Source organism: Pogona vitticeps, chromosome 13, assembly GCF_051106095.1.
Source record: "Pogona vitticeps strain Pit_001003342236 chromosome 13, PviZW2.1, whole genome shotgun sequence".
Lineage (NCBI taxonomy): Eukaryota > Metazoa > Chordata > Lepidosauria > Squamata > Agamidae > Pogona > Pogona vitticeps.
Window position 1 is genome coordinate 3402501 of NC_135795.1, and position 26327 is coordinate 3428827.

Below are 26327 nucleotides of genomic sequence, written 5' to 3' on the forward strand. Positions count from 1 at the left end.
TGTGCTTGCATCACGATGTATTGAGTTACGCTCAGTCCTCGTCCGCCACCACCGCTATTCTCTCTGGATTGAAAGGGAATGACTGTGGGGGCTGTAAATTTACTCGGCTTTCCGGCATTACTGCTTAAATCAAGAGGCCTATTCAAAAGAGAGCACAAGTGTTCATTACACAAATCAATTTGGTCAAAAGAACAGCACAGTGAGTACTCAACCATTGCTCACATAATATTGTCGAGTTAATCAAATAATGCCTGCAAGACACTCACAAAGCTTCAACTCCCCCCCGGCTCTCTCTCTGTCTCTCTCTCTCTCTCAGAAACAACTTGATTGGTTTAAGCAGGAAAATAAGATAAAATATTGAAGGTGTGTGGGATTTTTTTTTTCAAAAAAGAGAGAAAGGTTTAATACCTCTTATACATGTCTTGCATCAGAACGTGCAGAAAAAAATGGAGAAATGCAGACGGATGCAGTGAAAACATGGGATCTGATTCTTCTCTTTTGACTTTCAAAATATTATTGCCGTTTATCTTATCGATAAAGAGATCTCAAGGAAGGCTTTATCCATGTTGGACGCCATCGATAACAGCTTATGGGGCATTGGCTGGAAAAGATATTCAAACAAACCAGCCGCTGTGTGCAAAATTCACAGTTCGCCGAAACGTTACAACTGTCGCCTTGTTCGGTAGAGTCATAACATCGAAAGGATTGGGTGGGTTGTTTGCCTCTTTGTGACCAACTTGTCCTGTTGTGTCTCTCTCTCTCTGTCTCTGTGTGTGTGTGTGTGTGTGTGTGTGTGTGTGCATGTGTCCGTGTGTGTCTGTGTGTCTCTCTTTGTGTGTCTGCACTTAACTCCACAAAGGGAAAATGCGCTGATTTTCTGCAGAAAGAAAAGGTTGACCTACATTATGTTTTGCGCTCCTGGAGAAAGCCATGGTCTCCTCACCTACAAAACGAAATAAGGAATCGTGGAGATCTTCGCCTTGCTCCTGAACTGAGATCCTTTCTGGCTGCGCTAAGACAGCCGATCTCAACTGGAATTTCAGCAATGGCGGTTTGTCTTTACTGGCTTACTGAAAATACAAATCTCTTCAAAGAGATCCCATCTTTCTGTTCTTTTCGTGTGAGCTGCGAACTCTGTTCGGGCACACGGGAAGGGCTGGCGCTGGGGTTTTGCCAGGTTCTGCTCTGCGTCTTAGTTCAGGTCTGATCTTCTCGCCAGAAGCACCTTTCCTCCACCCTTTGAACCCAGTACACAGCGTGGGAACCACGGCTCTGATGTGGGGTGCAGGCGGGCTTTGGTTTAAACTAAATTGCCTCCAGAAGCTGAGCGCACCGAGCATCGCAGCGTTCCTCTTGAGATGAAGAGGTTGACCTTAAGCCTTCTAAGGATCTCAGCCATGCCCTGTTCTCTTCCTCTGCACAGTGGAGGCTGTAGCTTCTTTAAAAACAAAGGAGTGTGTGTGTGTGTGAGAGAGAGAGAGAGAGAGAGAGACAGGGAGAGAGACAGAGAGAGTAGAAAGTCCTGGAGAAACAATAAAGTATTGAACATACTAGAGAGTGAGAGAATTGGGGAAAATAAGCCTCCATTAAAAAAAGAATAAGAAGAAGCCAGGTCCCGTGCCATGGTGAAGAATGTAAATGGGCTAAAGAATGATAAATGAAATTTGACATCCGAAAGCACACTCCATTGTGGCGCCGCATGCATGCCCTGCATAGAGTTTCTCCATGCATTTGTCAATACCGAAATCAAATTTCACCAAGATTAAACTTGTGTAGCTCTGCCTTATTGATTGAGTTAGAAATGATTATGGAAAAATGAGCCCCAGAGTCCCAGATTAAAGGAGTTCGAAAATGCACTCAACAGTCTTCAAAGTTTCAACAATCGGAAGGTGGGGGAGAAAAGTTGTACATAATGTGACGGCCGGGGATTCTTTGCTCTTGAGGCTCCGTGCTTTTATAGGTTAACGGGGGCTCTGAGAATACTTTTCAGGTCTTCTGGTCCATTTGTGTTGCCGCTCCGGACTTTCTGGAGGTGCTGGCCTCGCACTTTCCTTCCCACAACCGGGGGAACAGCAGTCATTGACAACTAGAGCAAAATATGTAATGGTTTGTCAGCCTGTTTATACAGGGTGTTTTTTTTAAAACTAAGAAATGGATTCCCAGCAGAGCCTGGAAAAAGTCATGCAATAAATGGGTGGAAATGACCTTTTCTACAGAGATAACGAATGAGGTCTCAAATCTCTCTGTCCGGAAAGTGGCTGGACATTATGGCTGATGTATATCGGGCAGCAAAATTTATAGGCCAGGGTTTGTTTTATTTTTGCTCGCAGTGTTCCAAGTACATTGCCTTGCATGGCGTCGAAATATTCCCCTCTGAATCCAGAGCCTCGAAACATTCAACAAAATGTGTCTAAAGAATTTACAACAGATGTGAGGAGGGACTGGATCATTGAGCATCTAAGGGAATAAAAGATGCTTTTGTGTTTACTTTTTTACTTTCTGCACCCAAGCTGGTACCTTCTTAAAAGAACTGGACATGGCCCTCCCAAGAAGAGCCTCCATCTTTTGCCATTCCTCCTGTACGTGATGTAGTTATTCTAGCACGCTTCCTCAATTAACCTCTTTTCCTCTTCCTTCCCCATCCTGTCATCCTTTGGTGTCACGTCTCCTAGGACAGAGGGTATTCTTTCAAAAGGAAAACTGCCCCCAGCACTTTGGAAGTGTTGTTGCAAGCTTGCTCAACTCAAGTCAGAAGCAAGCTATAGACTGTCTTCCTGTTGTTGTCTTTTTGAAAGCTTAAATAAGTCACCTTTTCAAAAGTTGAGTCTCCACTCTGCAGGATCTGACTGCGGTTTAGCACGTCCCACTTCGTCTCTACTATCCCAGTTGGGCCATCTCATGTTCTGGTCTTTGAAGGTGCCCCTCTGCTCACCTGTGACTGCCAGCAAACAGGACGACGTTTGACATCTAACATAACATTGCAGTGGCAGTGGGGTGCCATTTTTGGACACATTTGCCAGCTCGTCTTCCATTCGCCCTTGAGAACCTGAGAACATCTACAAGGATGCCACTATTTACCAGAAACTGATGGTGCTGAATGCTGGTTGACATGTTTTTATTGTTGTGGAAGGCAAATTGCACCCCATGGGTCAAATCCAGCCCTCTTTGTGCCTTCTAAGGGCATGGACAGCAATCCTTATATATTTTTGAGACCCCCAGCACCAGGGATAGAGACTTGAGTCGCAGGACTTACCGTCAAGTCAGACTTAGGTCGCACTGATGACTCAACTTGTACCAGATTCTTTCTTTTCCCAATGATTCGGACTCAGCTGGTGGTTCAGAACCTACCCATCCCCTCCCTTTTTTTCCGGGGGGAAAAAGGTTGTTTTTAATAGGGAACCAAAGATTCAGTTTTGAACTTGGGACTTGGTAAAGGTTCCCCTTGACATTGAGTCCAGTCGTGTCCGACTCTAGGGGCGGTGCTCATCCCCGTTTCCAAGCCGTAGAGCCAACGTTTGTCCGAAGACAGTTTCCGTGGTCACGTGGCCAGCGCGACTTAGACACGGAACGCTGTTTACCTTCCCACCGAGGTGGTACCTATTTATCTACTTGCATTTGCATGCTTTCGAATTGCTAGGTTGGCAGGAGCTGGGACAAGCGATGGGAGCTAACTCCGTTGTGTGGATTCGATCTTACAACTGCTGGTCTTCTGACCCTGCAGCACACAAAGGCTTCTGCGGTTTATCCCGCAGCGCCACCACGTCTCACACTTTGTAGATTTTTAAAATTGGCCACCAGAGGGCAAGAGAGGACTTTTTTTTGTTTTATATGGGGGGGATATACTTGGGGGGCAGGTGGAGCATGGGAGAAATGCAGCCTTCCCCTCCTGCTTTACAGCCTTATAGACTGGAAGGTCAAATACCAGGCTGTAGAAAAGTTACATTTACACCTCCTTCACAGAACCTACTTTTCTTCCCCCCCCCCCCCCAAAAAAAGAAAGAAAGAATAAGAGCTGTGCTGCAGACTGTGTTTAAATGGATGGTCAAAAATATATATCTTTCCTTACTTCCCATACCAACCTCAGTTCTGGAATCCATACACCGCAATTACCTTCATAATTGTAAGCATTATCGATGCAAACTGAATGGCCTCCCCCCCACACACAATTTTATGGGTATGTTGATAGTTTGGACATCTGTACATGTTAGAGCCGAAGGCCTCTGTTCTTTGAAGACATGGATGGATGCCCAGTTTCCCCAGAAATTACCTCTAGGAGATGGGAAACCGAAGTCGCTTTCTCTGGCATTCCGATTTAATAAGGATAATAATCTTAGAACTGCAAAGTTCCTCATCGAGTCCATCCATTGTCACCGAAGCACAGCAGGGAATCGAACTCCCAGCCTCAGGATTCCTAAATCACTGGGCTGCCTTAAGTCTCTATTCCTTTCTGTCCAGAATATGAAGAAATTTAAGAATTTTGGGATGCATTTTTTTAAAAGCCAAGAAGAAAAAGAAGAAGCATTTCCTCCTCTGATTTGCCGTCCGATGAGTGACCAAATGCACTGCTGTTTCTCTTGTTCAAGGAAATTAAGAATCCCCAGGGCTCCCTTGTCCGGCTGCTTACCCGACAAGCTTTGTGGCACAGGGGTTAAGCTGCAGTATTGCAGTTAAAACTCTGCTCATCACCCGAGTTCAATCCCAACAGATTCAGGTCGGCTGGCTCAAGGTTGACTCAGCCTTTCCATCCTTGCTTGTTTTTTTGCATTGCTTCTATGGCACCAACCCAACGGGGTTTGGGCCCGAAATAAAATTCTTCCTGATCGTCACTGGTCTAATTCAAAAAGTTCAGCTCTGGACAGCATGGCAAGGACCACGGGGGGGGGGGGGGGGGGTCAAAGATCGGAAGGTGTTGTCTGGGGCTAGGGAGAGAGACACAATCCTATTTTAGGACTCAGCTGAACAAAGAAAGAATTCATCCGAAACGTCTAAAACATGAATCTTGAAAGTCTGGCTCTCACTTAGTGACCGTCTCTCTCTTTCTCTTTCAAAGAAAAAAAAAACACAGTTTTTTTTCCTCTTAAATGTTTTGTTAAAATAATTTATCAGTGATTTCTAAGCCAAGTCTACGGGGTGTCTGAAGAGAAGCCACACCCTGCATTAAGGAGCCATCTGGGTCCAATCCTGCCGCAAAGCAACATCTATTTCTGCAGCAAATAAAGATGTGACATGCTATATAGAGCATTTCTGTGCCTGTGTATCCTTTTAGGGTTTGAGCATTCGATGCTGCATCTCTCTGCCTTCCTATTGATGGAGATACAACTACAACAACAGGAAATTTCTTAAACACCCCCCCTCCCGGTGACAGCAGCTCCGCTGACTCCCGGTCCATTTTGGGGGCACAATTCAAAGTGCTGGTTTTAACCTAAAAAGCCCTCAAATAGCCTGGGTCCAAACTATTTCAAAGACCGTGTCTCCCATTATGAGCCAGCTTGGGTGTTAAGATCATCAGGAGAGGGCTTTCTCTCAATCCCACCACTTCATGTTTGCTGGGGACCCGGGAGAGGGCCTTCTCCGTGGTTGCTCCGAGACTTTGGAACTCCCTCCCACTGGAGGCCAGCCTGGCCCCATCTTTACTGTCCTTTCGCAGGCAGCCAAAGGCCTTTCACTTCAGGCAAGATTTCCGTCAGTAACCAGCTACCTGTGTGTGATTTTTAGATAGGTTGTTATGCATTACTACTTTGACTGGATTTTTAGTACTACTTGTGTTTTCCATTATTGTGTTTTTCGTTTCTCAGAGTGACACTTTTTAAAATTCTTGAATACTTATTGATGTTCGCCTTAACATTGCCTGTTCATGATGTAAGATGCATCCTTGTTTGCAGTTTTAAATATCATCTTACTCGTTTCCAACTTCAAATATTGTCTTTCAATGTTGTAAGCTGCCTTGGGCTCTTTTCAAGGAGAAAGGCAGGGTAAAAATACTTTAAATAAATAAATTAATTAAATTAAATGGTAAGCAACCTCTTCAGTGACCTTTGAAAGAAAAGGGGAAAGGGAAAAAGAAAAAGTCAACTTGGAAGCCTGTTTTTCTCTCTTTTTCCCAGTGGTTTCTTTGTGCCAGGAAATTAAGTTCACGAATGTTCAGAAATGTTCTTAAACACATTCGTGGATGTATGCATCGACGGTATGATTAATTAGGTATTCTATGTTGTCGTAGGATGGAAAAGAAAAAACAGCCTGGAGCTTTCTTAGCATTCTGTTTTACAAAAGATCATTAATTTTAATTTTCAGATGGCATAATGAAATTAATTGCTTTCATACTGTTGAAGCAGAATGCCTTTAAATCGTACAATGAGAGTATAAACTGTAAGTAATATGTGTATATAGCGTGAATGTGATTATTTTTCCACCCCCCCCAACTTAGACTAGAGTGATATAATATATGCCGTGTAGGACAGGGGTATATATTCTAAATGACTGAATGTTGTGAATAGGGGCGCGGGGGGGGGGGGGGAATACAACATTTCAGATGCAATTGGAATACACTCCCTACAACTGACAATACTGGCTAAGCCTGATGGGAGTTAAAGTCTAGTAAGATCTCTATAGACCCTCCCTGTTGGACACCAAGTCATCAGAGAGGAAGGATAGCATATATTTTTTTCCCTCTTTAGTTGAGAGTTTGGAGCGAACACGTCAATTTAACATATTGGTGTAAAAATCAGTTCTCTTGTGTTGAACAGGAGGGCACGCCTACCCATGCGTCGTAAGAGTAGCTTTTTACAAGTAAGATGTTAACATTGGTTTTAACACGGTGCATTCTAAAAGCATTATTTACCTGGCTTTTGGATAGCTCAGATGTAACACATAAATTTGGTCTGTACAATTATGGCTGGTGTAGAAAAAAGGGAAAAGGGGACCCGTTCCCTCCCTGCCAGGATACTAGAAATCAAAATGCATAGGGAAAGATTGCTAACCAATAGAATAATGCATTTTATCACACAGAACATGGGATTCATTAATACGAGATATAATATGAGCCGCTAGCTCAGAAAGCTTTAAAAATCAAGCTTTTTACATCCATGGTGGATATGGCTCCAGTAGCTGTTCCCAGTAGCCAGAAGTCATGATGGTTGTACAGTCGTGGCCCGCTTAACGATTACCCTGTATAATGACGAATCCGCTTCGCAACGATGTTTTTGCGATCGCTTTTGCGACGATTGGTTCCCTGCTTTGGGAACTGATTTTTCGCTTTACGACGGGTTTCAAAATGGCTGCCGGGAGTACAAAATGGCCCCACTGTTTTCTAGGATGGATTCCTCGCTTTACAGGCACCGAAAATGGCCGCCCTATGGAGGATCTTTGCTGGACGATTAGGTATTTCGCCCATTAGAATGCATTCACCGGTTTTTAATGCGTTTCAATGGGTTTTTTTATTTTGTTTGACAACAGTTTTGCTCTACAGCGATTTCGCTGGAACAAATTAACATCGTCAAGCGAGGCACCACAGTATGTTTGTTTCCATTGTTGCCATCAGTACATCTCCGAATGTATATCACATGAGTGGCAGAGAGAGATAGTCATGAGTTCCCCATGGTCATCTGGTTGACTACGGGGCAAGTGGAATTCTGGGCCATTGGGTCACATCATTCTTATCATGATCTAAATTAATCTTGACACACGGCCATTGAAATATTGTTGTTGCGTCTTGCAGCTATAGGACGAAATTTTCAAGACCAAACCTCTGTACTGTCGGCACGATTGTGCAGCTGTTTGATGTTGCTCATACAACATTGCCTCACTGGCCCAGCCATGGGTTAATACAGCTGTGGGTAAACAACCTCAAGAAGGAAAATATGACTAGCAGTGGTGTCCCCACTCATGAACAAGTATTTTTGGATTCAAGCCACTCTAGACAGAAGGAACAGAGGTCAGGCAACACACAACCGAGGTGTACATCAAATGTTCTCTTCCGTGCAGGACAGAAATAAAAGCCAAAGCTAAAAATGTCTTCACTAGTCTTAAAAAATTGAACAAAGAGAGCTTTTCCAACTGGTTCGTCCTACACAGGAAGGGAAGCGGCCAACAAATTCTGTTTTATCTCACATTAAACTTGTTCTTTTAAAAGAAACGAATCCAAAACATAGGTTATTTCAGTTCCACATCAAGTCAGAGCGGTCTCTTTTCATAGGCAGAGACGCGGGGCAGAATTCTCAACCGCCGACCCGTCCAACCTCTTCTGATGCAGCTATTTTCAGTACGAAGAGGGTGTTGTTTCTGTCTGTCAAGTAGCTGTCAAAGAGGAGGAGTCTCTCAAGAGAAGGAGGCGTCAACCATGACTGCTGGAGAGCTGAGTGGTCGAGGTCTCTAGGGCTGGACTGGATGACCTCTAGTGTCCCTTCCAGCTCTGCAGTTCTAAGATGGTGATAAATATGAAATGTATAATTATTTCATCCACTTTCTTAGTTTTTTTTTTTCCCAAACTCATATTTCTTCCTTTCGGATCCATCCGTTCATGTTTCTCAGAGAAATCAACCACGTTGTCATTTTCTGAAGAGAAGGCCTTCTAATGCCAGAGAGGTGCTAGTCCTGTGGTTAATCGTTTTCCTTTTCCCCCCCCCCTCTCCCCACCTTTTGGATTCTTTCAGCAGACAGACGATGCAGCACAGACCGACGGCCAGCAACAGACACAATCTTCCGAAACCACAGAAAACAAATCGCAGCCCAAACGACTGCATGTTTCGAACATACCCTTCAGATTCCGGGATCCCGACCTCAGGCAAATGTTTGGGGTAAGCAGCGCTAATTTCTGTATTGGGGTGGGGAAAAAAGAAGAAAAATAAGTTATGGAAAAAGGTTCTTTTGGTTTTTAACCTTACTGGCACTACGATTTACCTACCCAGCCATCCATTCCATCATCAAACTTAGATGAGCATTTCTGTTCAACCGATGGCCTCCACCCTTTTCATAATTTTTCTACAGTTGTAGGTCTCTGTCCAACCTCACGTTTTCCATGGAGCCAGTCACCAACACCACCAGGCCTTAGCTGAGAATCAAAGCAATTTTAAAACTTTTTGTAGAACTTGATTTCAGAAAATAACGAGAGATCAGCATCATAAACCTAGAAATTCCCATACCTTCATGGCAATTTGGCACTAAGGTATGAGACGTTCAGATGTTCTTTTTGCTATAGCTTCCAGGATTCATGAGATATTCCACCCGCCAGAATTCTGATAGCTGTGGTCAAATAATCCAAGTCCACGAAGGAATTTCAGCACAAACTGGCCTGACAAATAATGGCCAAACCAATGGCCATTATTAGCCTGAACAGGAAGAAAATGGGTAACCTCCATGGGAGGTGCAAGGAATTAAGGAACTGGCCATTTTTCCAAAGGCACCCTGTACCTAGCCTAATGAGATGAGAGAATACTCTAATCCCTTGCAGCTTCCTGATGAATTTTGGGAGCTATGGCGAAAAAAAGAAAGAAAGAAATTTCTATGCCCAGTGGCACATGGAAGGCTAATATTTTATTCCACAAGGTTCTGTGAACCAGTCTGTACACCAGGAACACTTGCAGCATAGTGAATTTCTATAGTAAATAACAAGTAATGAATAATGAAAGTCTTCCATGTGATCCTATCTAGTTTATCGTTTGGGGGTGTGACCAGCAAAGGCTGTGGCTGTGTTAAACCTTTGCCCACCGGGCCACTTATCCTATTCACTTAAACAGTTGTGTAAAGACAAAATTGCCAGGATACACAAACACACACACACACACACAAACACACACACACCAGTGATGGCACCTTGGTGGGATTGCAACTGGGTGTCCGATCAGGAGCATAAAGCCCAAGGCACTAGAGGGGGGCAGCTGCTTTGGGGTTACCCTTACAAGGAGACTTTTTCCTAACTGGGTGTTGACCTTACCTCTTTCCTCAAACTGGCATGACCTGATTTCAACTGGTGACCATCAATGTCAGTTAAATCTACAACCCATTTTTTCTTTTTTCTTTTTTTTAAAAATCATAATAAACAATAATATGGCATTAAAAAAGAAAAATAACCAACAACAAAAATAAAAACTCAAACTGAAATAAAAACTCATATTACATAATACATCCAGTGTTCCTCACCATCCTCGGAATCCTTCCTTCCTTCCTTCCTTCCTTCCTTCCTTCCTTCCTTCCTTCCTTCCTTCCTTCCTTCCTTCCTTCCTTCCTTCCTTCCTTCCTTCCTTCCTTCCTTCCTTCCTTCCTTCCTTCCAGCATCAGCTCCCTCCCTTTTAATGTACATGCCTCCTTTCTCTCCAAAAATATAATGATTCTTGTCCTGAGGTATGGCCTTTCCCTTTCCCAAATACATGTACTAAAAAAATCCATATATTCTTAAAATAATTTGCCTTCAATATTCCCTTTCAATTCACACATCAATTTATAATTGATCACCGCATTCCACATTTCTTTCAATCCTCCATATTAAACTGGTTCTTATTCTTCCAATTCCTTGAAAAATTGATCTTACAACTGTTCCTAAAATAATAATAAAGTCTAGAATTCTTCATGCACTCACCTGGACGTACATCCAGTTACTCTAATGCTTGTTCAGTACCTACACTACAGTTGCAACAATTCAGTTACCAGCTGGTTACACACCACCAGACACAGGGCCGGTGCTTCATTCGACCGATGCAGGAGCTTCCACAATTAAAGTCCCAAGCATGGAAATGATGAACAGGTACAGAGCATACCTGAGGCACTGTGCCCTAAACTCGCCTGCACCACCTTAATTGATTCATCTGCCCATGAAATCTTGCAGGACCGCTCGACACTTCCCCACGTACTGTATTTCTGTCTGTTCCATGTTGAGCTTGTCATGTCAGTGTATCATTCATGGCCTTCTTTGGCTCGCTGGTGTTACACGCCGGTTCAGGTAGCCTTGTTAATGACACCTGAAATAATCAAACATGACAGTGTGAGTGATGTATTGGACAATGTCAGGCTGTAAGGAATGTCTCATGCTTTTAAAAAAGAAAAAAGAAGGCTCCAAAAACAGCAAAGGGCCAGAAGAATCTTTCTGGGTTGATGCTCATAACTAAAAGGCACCCATCTTTATTTATTTACTTATTTATGCCCCCTGCAATGCAATGACCTGATCAGATGGGAACCCCCTCACAGAACCAATAAGCATATTAGGATTGCTGCTGGTGGGTTGGTGGTCTGTCTGTCTGTCTGTCTGTCTGTCTGTCTGTCTGTCTGGTTGGCTGGCTGGCTGGCTGGCTGGCTGGCTGGCTGGCTGGCTGGCTGGCTGGCTGGCTGGCTGGCTGGCTGGCTGGTTGGTTGGTTGGTTGGTTGGTTGGTTGGTTGGTTGGTTGGTTGGTTGGTTGGCTGGTTGGTTGGTTGGTTGGTTGGTTGGTTGGTTGGTTGGTTGGTTGGTTGGTTGGTTGGTTGGTTGGTTGGTTGGTTGGTTGGTTGGTTGGTTGGTTGGTTGGTTGGTTGGTCGGTCGGTCGGTCGGTCGGTCGGTCGGTCGGTCGGTCGGTCGGTCTACATACTGATGCGCCTTAGTACAAGTAGTACTCTAAACGGCTTACAGTCACATACAGTAACAGGGACCCAATCATCCAACCACCGAACATTTAATTCTCAAATAAAATGAACAATAGATACCAACCCACAATGATGGCAACACTGAGAATGCATATAGATTAGCTCAGGAGAGGATGCTTTTGAATGCCTCTTGACATTGGACAGTTTTTCGAATCCTACTGAAGGAGGGAGGGAGGGGGCCTGATGGATTTCTGCTGGGACCCCATTCCATAAGGATGGGTCCACAACTGAGAAGGCATGATTTCTGGTGACAGCCTTTTTTTAACTCAGAGATGTAGGGCCTGAGGAGAATGGGTGGCATGGGCTGATGTTCTGAGGTAGAGCTGTTCCAACATATAATGGGGCCCAAACCATTAAGCGCCTTGTATACTAGAATCAGAACCTTGGACCTGGCTCAGAAAGGAACAGAAAGTCAAAGCAGGCAAATCAGAACTGGTGATATGTGTTCAAATTTATTCACACCCGCCACTAGTCTGGCCACCACATTCTGCACCTCTGGACCAGTTTCCAGGATAGCCCCAAAATTATCAGCACAGCTCTCTGGCTTTGGATAGAAGCGGTGGACTCAGACTCTCTAAGGACAGGATTTGGGATTCCACTGGGTTATCATCAGATTGATCCACAGGCAATAAGAAGTGGAATTGGAAGCATTTTTTTTCCTGAAATGTTTTTGAGTGGTCAGAGGAGACCAAGAGTTTAGATTTCTCAAGGGTGCTCCATATATTCTTAAGATGTGGCTTTGCCATAATTGCTGGGCATAATTCACTTCACCACCATAAAAGCTGGTGGCAGCTGTGCTGTTGTGCACATCGATTGCAGTAGGGGATGGTGACCATTGGCTCATCACCTCTTTGGTCTCGCAGTCCAGTTGCAGTCCACCAGTTTAACAGTCCACCAGCAGCACTTTGCTGTCCTCCAGTTGGCCTGCAATCCACCAGTTCAACTCTTATCCAATTGCTTACGATTTTGCAATCTCTCTTTTGATCCACCGGTCAACCTGTGATCAACCAACCAGACCTTTCGGCAGAGCAAGAAATAGGTGTTTTTTAATAAGATATACAAACCATGAAATAGTTATGAACCATCATATCCTACATAGTAAGCCTATCAAAGGGTTAACATCTACTAGTTGTCTTATTTCCATAAGTCAGCATGAGTATCCGGGGGCGTTGCTAAGAGAATCCATATGTTTACTACAATATTAAATGAAAGTAAACGAGGTTTTATAAAAACAAGTCTACATTGGAATTTTGGTACCTCAGTGTTGAGCGGTGGTGAGTTTTTCCATCAAAGCTAATTTCCGTACCCTAGATTCACAATCATTCCATGAAATTTCTGCAACTGTCTTCCAGCATTGAGCAATTCTTTGTCTAGCTGCTACACTGAAGAAAGGAATTGGCTTTTTATGATATAGGAGTGCACTGGAAAATAAGAATAATTCATTAATCCCAATGCTGGACTTACAAGCACACTACAAAGCCCTGTGAAGCTTTCTTCCCCCACAAGCTTCTGTCAGGCTTTCTACAGGCCATATTCCACAACACAACTCTATGTTACATGGGTAAGAACACCAGTGCCCATCAAGTGACCAGCATAGGGCAGAGTTAATGGGTAGTAGAAGGTTGATAGTTCCACCTGTCCATTTTCAAAGCCAACATCACCACTCGCTTCTTCATTCTCAGCTACAGCCTGCTATCATCCTCATCAGGAATCCCATATTAGGCATTGGCAGCCTCAAGATTAGTCACAGAACCGTCTCAAGCAAAATTTAGTTCATTCACTTGAATCAAACATACATCTTCAGTCTACCTACACAAATCACCATGTCACTGCATCTTCCCTTTGAAAGAGCAGAGAAGGCTTTGCAGGCAGAGAACATGACATCTGTGTGATACATCTGCACCTAGAGGTCTGCGCCAGGGCATGTTAATTTGAATTTGCTCCACTTTCTGTGCGCAATTACTTTCCTAGCATACAGAATCCTCAAAAATTGAGAAATCTCCATGTGGTACAATGCTTCTTCCCCCTTAATGCTCATGTGATTTTTTTTTTCTATTTCTTTACAGCAATTTGGTAAAATCTTAGATGTTGAAATTATTTTTAATGAGCGAGGCTCAAAGGTAAGCAATGAAATTCACCTGTGGAAATATTTGATGTGTTCAACGAATTCTGTACTAATAGCACGAACCAACTGCACTTCTGTAATGAACCTCTTCTTAACTACCCAGTTGAACAAAACAAGCCCAGTGGGCTTCCCCCCTACACTGCATTTTTTTTATCATCTTCCAAAACAGTATGAAATGTGTTGGCCTGATTTTGAATCCTTTAAAGGAGGGAGGGGGGCTTTTATCTATGATAAACTGTCACCCGTTAAATGGGAATATTGCTTTCTGCTTTTAAATATAATCAAGGGTTGTCTGCAGACTCTAAGTCCTATCCCTGATAATTGCCTGACTCATTTTGCGAAATTAGTTCACGCTTGCAGGGGAGAGAAAAAGGTAGTTAGAACAGGCGTGTATTCCGCTTCAAAAATGGAAGCAAGTAATTTGATCTGATACTCTCTGGAGTAATTACTTGATCAACTGCGATTGTTCCTGATTAAGAAAGTGCAGATGTTCGCCTGGTTAGTTAAAACTTCCAAGATGCTTCTGAAGTCAATGTGTTTTTACTATTTCCGAGGGGAAAATAAGAGACAGAGGCTATAATGTTATATTCATTCACCTGGGGGTAAGCTCCACTTAACTTTATGGACTTACACTTTTTGAGTCAGTGTGTGTAGGGTTTGCCCTGTTGATTTTGGCTGTTTGGAAACGGCAGCTTTAAAAAAAACGACAGAAACGTCCTGTTTTCTCTTTAATGGTGCAGACGTGAATCATGAGGCCTTTAGCAGCCAGTTTCTGCATGGATTGAGCAAATGAGATCTCTAGCTGATGGAGAAAAGAAGCCAACTTTGGGCTCACATGCTCTCGTTCACCATGCATATCATCTGTAATTCTGGGCCCTACGCCTAATTGGAAAAAGAGCTTTTTTAGATAATAGCTCCCAAAACTCTCTAGCAAAGGGTGACCATGTTAACTGTGGGATTCTGGGAGTTATAGAGACACTATCTTTTCAACACAAAATGAGACTTATCCATGGGACCTACCTGGTTCTTGTTCCAGATTACTGGCAGTGTACTAGAATGGATGCATACTGAAGATGGACATGAACCTTGGTGCAGAGGTTCATGTTGGTTTATATGCATGGCACCACAGGGGGCGCACGTTCCCTTCCCCGGCCTCCTCAGCCACTGACCCACTCACCAGTCAGAGCGCCCTCCTCTCCTCCTCCTCTTCGGCTGTTCAACCAGTCCCTGGCAGGAGTACAGGTTTGCCTGTCCTGCTTCCTTGCCTGAATGGGGGATCAGCCAAGGTGGCCAGGCAAGGAAGCCAGTGCTCCTGCCAGGGACCGGTTGAACAGCTGAAGAGGAGGAAGAGAGGAGAGCAGACCAGCTGGTGAGTGGGTGATCCAGCCGGAGAGGTGGAGTAAGGGAACGTGTGGTACCTGTGATGCTATGCACACAACCTGGTGCTAACCTCCCAACTGAGGTTCATGCACATCTCTGACGCAGACCCACTCTTGAACCCTTCTCCATGGATGAGCCATATCCACAGTCCTCCCATGGACTGGTTTTTAGTACTGCAAGAGAATGCAGCCAGATATGATTTGATGAACTTCCATTTGAACATGATCATTGGACGACCAAAAGCCCCCTTGTGCCCCTTTTTTGATGGCCCTAGACTTTTCTTCCAAGTCATTGAGCCTTCTTCCCCTTTCCCTATTTGGACCACCCAAATCTGAAAGCTCATGTAATGTTTTACTCTTAGTTTTGGCACTGACACCCACCGACAAAATCTTTCCCCTTATTGCCCTGAGTTGACGAAATCCTAACATTATAGAAATGCAGTGGCTTCTTTTTCGATTGTGCTTGTTAGCAGGGGAGATGAACTTCCTTCCTTTTTAAATGAAGCAGTTCTGTATTGTTCTCCATTTCTGCATTCTTCTTTTCTTTGTCGTCCTTGTTGTTTGGTGGGAGGGAAAAGAGCTCAGGAGATCATCCTAAGGTCTCTCATTAATTCAAAACATTGGGATTCAGTTATGTCAACAATGTGACTATGTTCTGTGTGTCTTCTTCTGTAATAATGAGAATGCCATGTTATTTGGTCAGTCATAATCTCTAAGCTGGAAAGGCAAGTTTCATTTTCAAAGGGTAGCAACGTTAGACAGTATGAATTGCTTGAAGTACTACACTGAAGAAATGTTGAGCTTTGTGAGAAAATATGAATATGCTGGATGCAGTCTCCCCATTTTGGAGTTCCATTTTGGGCCTCCAAGCACATGTCATTCTTCCAGTCAGAACCGCACCATATATCTCACGGCAGGCAGCAGATTTAAAAGCTCCTGGAATTGACGGCAGGTCCTACAGACAAAGAACTTGGCGAGTCTCAACTTTTTGGGATGGTTGCAAAGAGGATGCCAATTGACACGCTTCCCAAGAGTGCTGGATAACTTACGGTTTTGCAGCACAGAGATGTCCCACCAGGTTCAGATTTGTAACTAGCGAGGAGTGGCTGAACTTTAGCCCGAGGCACCAACATTTTGAGGGTTAAAACCTCACTGTTTCAGCCAAACTCTCTGAACATAGAGAGAGTCCGCCATAAAACTCTCTTGCTGTTCTTCCTGTCTCTGAAACCCAATCCAACTTCCAGCTAAGCCACCATCTTAGCCACCCAGGAGAAATGGGATGTGCAGCAGCAACAGACGAGAGCTCTTTCACCATGATATGGAGGCAGGAGGGGAAGCGGCTGTCTGGTGGCGGGTGGGCGAGCGGGCAGCTGGCTCAGCGGCGCAGGGAGGCGGGCAGCCCGGTGGCAGGCTCTGGCCACTCAGGCATGGCTGGCTCTGCTTCCCTCCCTCCCTCCGTCCGAACCGACCGCCTGCCTGATTGCCTGCCTTCCTCCCCAGCCGGCACAGCCCTGTGTCACTCACTCAATGGCGGCAATGGCGGCTTCTTCGAGAAAGTCTGTCCACCGCCCTCCTGGCCCAACTGAAGTGCACCCGGCGTATAAGACGACCCCCTCCCCACTTGGAGGCATGTTTTTCAGGGCAAAAAAGTCATCTTATACGCCGGCAAATACGGTACTAAGAAAAGGCAAGATGGTTGTTATTGCTTTCAGTTTTTTGACCTTTACAGCCACAAGCACCAAACGTGCTAGCTATGGCCCAGATCAACCTGACTCCTTCCAAACTTGGTAAGAAGTGGCCGTCTATAACAAGGCACAGCACCTAGGGCAGCAGTATAGCTCAGAGGGAAAGCCACTGAATCAGTACATGAGTAGAGATGGGCAGAAGCTTCTGGTTCAGTGATTTGTGCTGGTTCGTTTATCAGCCAGACACATGTTGGGTGCTTCAAAGCCTCATCTCCTCTAGTGGGCGTCTACTTGGAGGCAGCATCCTGGCTTCTCTGCCCTGCCTCCTCTGCATGCCGCCCCTGAGTGGGCACCTGCCTGAGGAGGTGGGGCTTTGAAGTGCCAAACAATTGTTCAGCTGATAAACGAACCGGCATGAGCTGCTGAGCCAGTGATTCGTGCCCATCTCTGCACATGAGTATCAAAAAACTAGCAGGCACTGCAGCTGTTGATGTAACCGGTTACTCTTTGGTCATTGCATTGTATAATAGGTTCTTTTTAAAACCCTGTAATGAGTTGCAGGACTAATTGCTTTTAAAAGGTGATTGTTACATTCGAATACAAAGGAATAGCACAGATCTGCTGTTTTCTGTGAGATAAATGGTATACTTTTTCATGTGCTGATAATCGGATGGAGCTTACATTTCCATGGGTACAGCGTGACAGCTGCCCCTTCTCTCTCTGGGCCAGTCTGTGTCCACTGCACAGCTTTAGCGTTCCTCCAAATTTGAACCTTTGGAGGCCCCAGACACCAGCTTGATCCCCATTTCTTGGCGAATGGAAGAATTGGCCCATGAAGGCCAAGAAAGAGGGGAATGGCTAGCCTGCATCCACTCGAGGTGTAGCACATCAAGCACATTCTGTGAATGATGATTTTGAGTTGACAATGGGCTCGTTTACATACAGCCTTTTTGTGTGTGTGCATAACTGGTATGTGGAGCGGCGTAGGAGGAAGATTCGGACTCTTGCGTTCACCATGCTCCCACCTGAAACAAGAGTCCTCCCACAAACCATCCACACCTTTTCTCACATGCCCGTCCCCCCAAAGATACGGCAAATGTCACAAAAAAATAACACACCAGCTTCTACAAGATTGAATACGGTCATCTGCTTGTGTGCAGAATTCATATTTAGATATATTTTTAATGCCATTTAAATAGAATTACAGAAAGACACCAGGTGATCTGTGTGTGTTTGCTGCATTTGCTATCCATAGCTGCTCAGTCGGCCGCCAGTTTCACAGTTCCTGATTGAAGTCCTTGCAGTTCTAAATCCTATTTGGACTGGACAACTCTTGAGCTAGTGGAGACCATGGGTGCTGGCAAATCTTTAGTTCAAAGTCCCAAGTCCGATTCTGAGTTTTTGGTACCAAGTTCTGAGTCCTAAGTCCATCTCCTTATTGAAAGTAACTTTTTTTTTCTCTCTCCAGAAAAAAAAAAGGTTTCCAAGTCTTGAGTCCAAGTCATTGAAAAAACAACAAGACTGAGTTGAGTCCACGGTGCAACTTAAGTCCAACTTGACAGCGAGTCCCTCACCCCGATTCCCAATCCCGGTGGAGACCACCACCTCCTGATAGTCTTGGAGTAGAGAACTGTGGTCTATAAAAAGAGGACACAGGGCCACCACACTGTTCTTTGAAGCAGAGAGTTATCACACATATACAAATATAAGTGTACTTACATACAGATATGGGATGTGGTGGCGCTGCGGGCTAAACCGCAGAAGCCTGTGCTGCAGGGTCAGAAGACCAAGCAGTCGTAAGATCGAATCCACGCGACGGAGTGAGCGCCCGTCACTTGTCCCAACTCCCGCCAACCTAGCGGTTCGAAAGCATGCATAATGCGAGTAGATTAATAGGGACCACCTCGGTGGGAAGGTAACAGCGTTCCGTGTCTAAGTCGCACTGGCCATGTGACCACGGAAAATTGTCTTCGGACAAACGCTGGCTCTATGGCTTGGAAACGGGGATGAGCACCACCCCCTAGAGTCGAACATGACTGGACAAAAATTGTCAAGGGGAACCTTTACCTTTTTACATACAGATATAAGTGCACCACAATATGGTGGCGATGGTGGGAACGTGGGAAGTGGCATTTCTCCTAAGCTTGCTCCACCACCCCACTGTATGGGCAACCTGAATGTCCAAGGCTGTATTTAAACTGGGCCCATGCCAGATGAGTGTATAGAAATCAAATGAGAAAGCAAGAAGAATGGGAAACAGATTTTAATGGAATGTCGATCAATGGTTTGCATTTCTGAATTTTGTTCTGTATTTATTCACATCACTCCTTCGTTTTTTTGTTTTCCTTACATTTGATCGTCTCTAAGGGCTTTTTGATTGGTACAACTGCCATTTTTTTTGTTACTGTTGTTGACAGTTCTTCCTCCTCCCTCCCAAATTTTCTTTTTGTTTAGGATGTAATGATGATGATGATAAGGATAAGGATTTCACCAAAGTTTCCGACAACTGGAATGTTGCATGTTCAAAACCACAACAAAACGCCAGAGTCGTAGAACAGTTTTGCCTTGGGTGTTATTAACCTTGGTGCACCTGCTTTGATTTGTAATTATTACCATTTTGTAGACCAAATCTGCATGCCATTTAAAAACAAAAAATAGAAGAGTTGTTCACTTTTCTTTTCTCACCATTTCCTTTTTTTTTCAATTTTTATTTTCTCCTCCCCAACCTGATGACATGGTTCCATTGATTTAGATTTTTTTTTCTTTTGTTAGATATTCTTTTCCTCTGTAGTGACAATTTAGAGAAAAAGCCCAAAAGGTATTTGGTTGTTCATTCTTTGACATTTTAAAGGAGGGATTGGATTCTGTGATGGAGACGACCGTTGTTCACATTGATCACTTTAATGAATTGCACATCTCAGTATGGTTATAATTTTTTTTTTCTAATTTGCATGTTACAGAAATGAAGAAAGAACCAGAGCATAATTAAATGAAAGAGAGAGGAAGAGGGAGGGAGAAAGAAAGAGAGAGAAAGAGAGCGAAAGGAAGAATTTAAGCAAAGTGGTCGTTGTCTAAAATAATGATACGCATGTTATTTTCCCCTTCTCCCTCCTGCATGTAGGGATTTGGTTTCGTTACTTTCGAAAATAGTGCTGATGCGGAAAGGGCGAGGGAGAAATTACACGGCACCGTGGTAGAGGGCCGTAAAATCGAGGTGCATGTTCAAAATATTTTCCTTTTCATCTTTTTTATAAATGTTTGTCTCACTCTCATTTGATGTTTCAGATGCATCCTTAGTGTCTCTTCTGTGCTTCCCTGTTCCCTTCCCATAGTTTAATTTCAAGATATATATATGTATATATTATAATATATACATATATCTATACATACATATATATATATATATACACACACAAACACACACACATATATATATACATACACAGAGAGAGAGAGATATGTATATGTATGTATATATATGTTTGTATGTATGTGTATATAAATATATATAAGAATAACCTGGCCCAACCTGATTTTTTAAAATCTTAATTTTAATTTTAATTTCCAGTTAATTTTGTTATTCTTGCCATCCCGATGATTGCTGAAAGTTGTACGACGGAAGTGTGACAAACTCGAGTCTTTTGCTGTGAACTGAAAGGTTTCGTACACCAACGGGTGCAATAGATTTAAAAACGAATGATTTGGAGAGAGAGAGAAAAAAAAAATCCACCGAAATTTAGTGACAAAGCAAAACAATTTTTGGTTTTCTTTTCTTTTCTTCTTTTTAATTTACCCCCCTTTTTATTTTCACTGCAAGGTTGATGCAGGATCTACAGTGGCCTTCAAAATTATCCCGATCCAGACCTTGAAGAAAAGCTGCGAAAAATGAGGAAGATTCAAATTTAAAAAAAATAAATCGAATTTGTAATGGACGTTATAGGTATACAACAGAATGGTTTGTTTCCATTCTGGACCGACACCCTGTCGCGCTTCCCAACGATATATTCAAATTATCCTTCCTTTTATCAGGAAATAAGGCCCTCGGTATGATTTCGACCCTTCCACCAGATCCTCTTCAACACTGCCCGAATTGTGTTTGTCAGAATTTTGTAATTAAAAAAAAAAAAGCAAGAAAGAGAGAGAAAGAGAGAGAAAGACAGAGAGAGAGAGAGAGAAATACCAATTGAAAATGCTGTCGTCTTTTGAGTAAGATGTTGCATATTTTCCCTTTCCATTTTCCCCACCTTCGACGGTAGCGCTTAGGGCCCTCACCAAAATCTCAGTAACCATGGTAACTGTATACATACCCCATGCTGGCGATGGTGCTGAATGGTAAGTGGCGAAGTCCATCTGCCGTTTCACGTATCTTTTTTAAAGCGCTGATCTATATACCACGTGGGTTTTTTTGACTTGTTCGTATTAAGTTTTCTTGATGCTCTCTCTATACTTTTTTTTTTCTCTATCGGTACGCCTGTAAATTGAGTGTCCGTTTTAAGCAAGCCTGGGACACACTGATTGGATTGAGGACTGTGCACATCTTACTCAGATTGTCAATTCCATATTGTGTTAAATAATGCACCCTCTTTTTTATCCTTTTGTTAGCTGTGATTTTGAAAGCTTGAATGATTTTGTTAGTTTTCTTGCAATGAATAAACCAGGCTCATGATCCCCAGTGTTGAATGCTACATGTTGCTTTTTCCAATGGTTCTGATCTTTGAAAAGATTTATGTTGCACACTGCTAAGGTTCGTTTATCCCTTTTCGGTTTCGTTTTGTTTTTTTCCTTTTCTTTCTTTTCTGTTTTGACCTTTGCTTTCTTCCCTTGTACCTTGTCTCTTCCCCCCTTTCTACTCCACTGCATGCTCCTCCATATGATTCTTTTGGAAAAAGAAATATCTGGTTTTGTTTTTTTATTTAATATTTTACCGTTTCAGTGTTAAGCATGCTCTTAAATCTTCAATTATGCAACACCTTTTTTTAATTTGCTTTTAATGTCTCTTTATTAAAGTTTAAAGGAGATGATGTTATTTTATTGAAATGATTTGTAAGTTCTATAAAATGGTGATGGGAGTAAACGTAATTATAAATCCTATGATTTTGTTATGCGCCTCCTGCCTTTTTTTAAAAAAAACAATAATTTCTTTTATTTGGGGGTATAAATTAAATTGCATTTTTACATGACTAATGCCAATTATAATGCATGCATTTCATTAGTATCATGGCTTCTTTTATTATTATTATTATTATTATTATTATTATTATTATTATTATTATTATTATTATTATTATTATTATTATTATTATTATTATTATACAGAAATGGTACTGATTTGTTTTTCTATGTGCTTAGGTAAATAATGCAACAGCACGTGTCATGACAAATAAGAAGACGGTCAACCCATATACAAACGGTAAGGTTGAAAAAGATCTTTGTATTTTACCTTGTTTTTTTCAGTTTACTTGTACAATATGCCCTTTGGTGCACAACAAGTCCATCTTCATGTTGACAGACTTCTTGAATTTGATTTTTTTTTATAAAAGGGCACGGGAACATGGAGGTTAGGGTTAGGGTTAGTTGTTCGTTTAGTCATTTAGTCGTATCCGACTCTTCATGACCCCATGGACCAGAGCACGCCAGGCCCTCCTGTCTTCCACTGCCTCCCGGAGTTGAGTCAAATTCATGTTGGTGGCTTCGATGACCCTGTCCAACCATCTCATCCTTTGTCGTCCCCTTCTCTTCTTGCCTTCACACTTTCCCAACATTACAAAACTGCACAAAATGCATATAACTGGGGAAATGTATATGGAACTGCCTGTGCCATGTTCCGCACGGTGGTAAATAAGAGCTGAAACCAACAGAATCACAAAGTTTAACAAAATGAGTTTTGTTGGGTTTTCTTTGGGTTGTTTGTTGGGTGTTTTTTTTTAACAGAAACTCCCTCATGTAGTAAAGGATGATGGTTTTGTATAACACATTGTTTCCACATCTGCAAATCTGCTCTTGTTCTTGTTTTCTTTTGACCAGGAGAGGTTGAGATTTAGCATTGTCTCAGCCAGCTTTACATCAGTTCAACCAGCCCTCCACCATCTTGGTTGGTTGTGTCATTGGCTGGTAAGCACAGACTTTCTTTAGCAAGTCTGATTGTCAAGTCACATATAACTAGAAATCCTGTGGTGGGGTGGAAAATAGATTAGTCATGGGGAATATATTTAGGAATGCAACAGAAAGTGCCTACCCTGATTTCTTAGTTTACAGTAATTCTCCTCCTAAATTCATGCCGAATCTCTTAGGCCTGCATAAAAACTCAGTAGGATCATGATGAGTGCATTAATAACACACAGCACAACACACTGCTTGTGAGATTGGAGCAATGATAAAAATAATGGACCTTGGCTGTCAAGAAGAAATACAAGTTGTGCTTAGGGACGGATTCCTCACTATACAGGCACCGAAAATGGTCGCTGTATGGAGGATCTTCACTGGACTATGAGTTTTTAATTTCGCTTTACGACATTTTCGTTCTACAGTGATTTCGATGGAACGAATTAACATCATTAAGCGAGGCACCACTGTAATTGGTTCCATTGTCTACTGCTCTAACAGTTAGGAAGTTTTTCCTGGTGGTCAACTGAAATTGGTTTCCTGTAACGTAAGCCAATTGTTGCATATCCTGCACTCCAGGATGTTTGAGAACAGATCCTGCCCCTCCTCTGTGTGACTACCTTTAAAATCTTTGAAAAGTGCTCACCTATCTCCCCTTAGCCTTCTTTTTTCAAGACTAAACTCTTCTAGAGTTGTGTTCCAGTCTTTCAGCTATTTAGTTCGAGTTTCAGAATGGGACATATCAAAACTTTCGATTTGGCCTGTTTCCATAACCCTATAACATTCTGGAAGAAAAAGAGACTTGACTCTCCTCCAGAAAAAGACAAAAGAGAAATTTCACAGCAGATCAATAAAAGCAGCTCTCCATTCCCAGCAGCAACAAACATCAGCCATGAAATAAAATGGACTTTATCCCTCACCCACCCCACATTGTCGAGCTCATTAGTAAGATGGTTTCCCCTTATCGAAAGTGGGCCAAAGAGAAGCAGGCGGCTTTATTTTTTAATGACTCTGTCATATTTATCTCCCCATGTCGTGGCAAAATGAAAAATAAAATAAACTAAGAGTTCTCCGTTTGACATACAATTACTAAGCTAGGTGCGGTAAATCTTGGAGGGAAAAATGCTTTGAAACCCCCTCCCCTTTTTCCAAAGAGAAGCTCCTTATCCCCCCCCTCCACCCTCCCTTCTCAATTCTGACCTGAATAAAAGCAACACATGAGCATAATTTGGGAGACGTAGTCGAGTACTTCCCAAACCTGTTGTCTCTGGGCAAATCAAAAATCAGAAAAACTTGACAGAAAGATAGATGGAGTCAACCCACCTTTGCCTGCTTTGACACCACATTATGTGTATATTGCATTAGTTTAGAGTATCTGGGGAAAGATGTTTTTTCTATGATGAGCATTGTCACAGATCCTAAGCTATGTTCATCCATCTCATAACCCAGGAATCCAAACCATGATTGTGGTCTTCTGGAGAGCAAAGGCTCTTGGCCCACTCAAAAATCTTTGCAGTGTTGCAGCATGTAGGCATCCTTCAGTCTCGAGAGACGATGCTAACATGCTCTGTATGGAGGTCTTGGAACAGTGCCTAGTGTGGCTGAGAAGGCCAATTCGAGAGTGACCATCCCTTCCACACTGAAGACAAATCCAATCTGTCCCCTGTCCAGCTCCCTGGTTGTTCTGTTTTCAGGACGGCCTCTTTGCCTCGGCCTGCTGGACAAGGGTCTCTTCAAATTGGGAGAGGCCATGATGCACCGCCTGTCTCCAGGCTGAATGCTCAGAGGTCAAGGTTTCCCATCTGTTGAGGTCCATTCCTAAGGCCTTCAGATCCCACTTGCAGATGTCCTTGTAACGCAGCTGTGGTCTCCCTCGGGGGCGGCTTCCCTGCACTAATTCTCCATACAGGAGATCTTTTGGAATCCAACCATCAGCCATTCTCATGACATGCCCAAGCCAATGTAGACGGCGCTGTTTCAGTAATGTGTACATGCTAAAAATTCCAACTCGTTCTAGGACTACTCTATTTGGAACTTTGTCCTGCCAGGTAATACCAAAAATGTGTCGGAGACAACACATCTGGAACGTGTTCAGCTTCCTCTCCTGCCGTGCACAAAGGGTCCAGGACTCACTGCAGTACAGGAGTGTTCTCAAGACACAGGCTTTATAGACCTGGATCTTGGCATATGCCATCAACTTCTTATTAAGCCATACTCTCTTTGTGAGTCTAGAGAACATGGTAGCTGCTTTCCCAATGCTTTTATCCGGCTCGACATCTAGGGAGAGAGTGTCAGAGATCGTTGAGCCAAGGTACACAAAGTCATGAACAGCCTCCTTGCAGCATGATCCCTAAGGATTAGGTGTAAGGGCCAAGCTTGGAGCATCCCGGCTCTTTGGCCTCATAGGTATAATGGCACTGACCTTGTTCTTGGAGAAACGAATCCTGAAAGCAGGGTCTAAATCATGGCTTCTTCCATGCTGTTACATGGGAACAAGAAGCCACAATATGTGTTTCCTGGGGAAAGAGCCAGCCTGGGTAGCCTTGGGCAACCTGCCAAGCCCCATAGCACCCCCAGAAGAAAGGGCTCGGAAATCCCTCCTGAGCACTCTATATCTAGAAACTTTGCCATGAGCCAGAATGAACTTGATGGCATGTGATTTTTGTCTAAGCTGATTATATGTCCAAAGAAGATTTTGGCGGGATTTTGTATCCCTGGAATAGACATTCATGAAGTGCTCTTTTCTCGGTCTTGATGCTTAAGTTCAGTTCATTGTTTACCCGGTTTCCAAAATGGTCATGTTTCCTTGGACTCATTCACTGTTTGCCTCCTGGCAGAGGATAGTTCCACTTAGCCCTGTCAACTACCATGCCTTCAGCAGCTTTCCATTCCAGTCATTGTTTCCTTCACTGTTGGCTCGTTTTCCTCTCATCCTTCTAGTTTTTAGATGGTTTGTTTTTAAAATTGTAAGTCGTTTTGGGTCCTCAAGAGGAGAAAGGTGGGATATAAATATTTTTAAATAAAATGATAACTAAAATATAAATAGTTGGACCTGGAATGTTCAGCATGCTACAAGTTTGTTCCTTATTGTGCTGCAGACTTGTCTGCTTCAGTTTCCCTATGTATATTCCTGCATGAAGGATGATATTTTTTTTCCTTCTCCAAAAGTTTCAACCTTAAGGAGATGGGTGTTGTGACAGCAAGACAAATTCACAGGATTACACCTACGGTGGTGAATTTACCTCCAACCGCTAACTAAGGGTTCCTTGGCAGTTCCTCACTCGTATATGTCAGGCTCACACTTGATTAACCCACACAGTTATGGGCCAGCACATACCTCATTGACAAGACTAAGTAAAGTTTAATTGCTGTTATTTTCATGATGAATGAAGTCTTTCCGGTGTGAGCTTCGCCAAGTTAGATGATACAGC

General features: G+C 43.1%; 1 protein-coding gene across 35 annotated transcripts in view; it reads left to right on the forward strand.

Annotated features, from left to right (window-relative positions):
• The window catches only part of RBFOX1 (RNA binding fox-1 homolog 1), a 1225669-nt gene that overhangs the window by 1109987 nt on the left and 89355 nt on the right, over positions 1-26327 (forward strand). For 24 of the 35 annotated variants that reach the window (XM_078381447.1, XM_078381445.1, XM_078381443.1 and 21 more), the window contains 4 exons: positions 8649-8792; positions 13672-13725; positions 19916-20008; positions 22144-22204. In XM_078381447.1, coding sequence (XP_078237573.1) covers positions 8649-8792; positions 13672-13725; positions 19916-20008; positions 22144-22204 — 352 coding nt within the window. The remainder of the gene's footprint in view (positions 1-8648; positions 8793-13671; positions 13726-19915; positions 20009-22143; positions 22205-26327) is intronic. The other 11 variants (XM_078381449.1, XM_072982861.2, XM_072982863.2 and 8 more) reach the window with 3 other exon arrangements.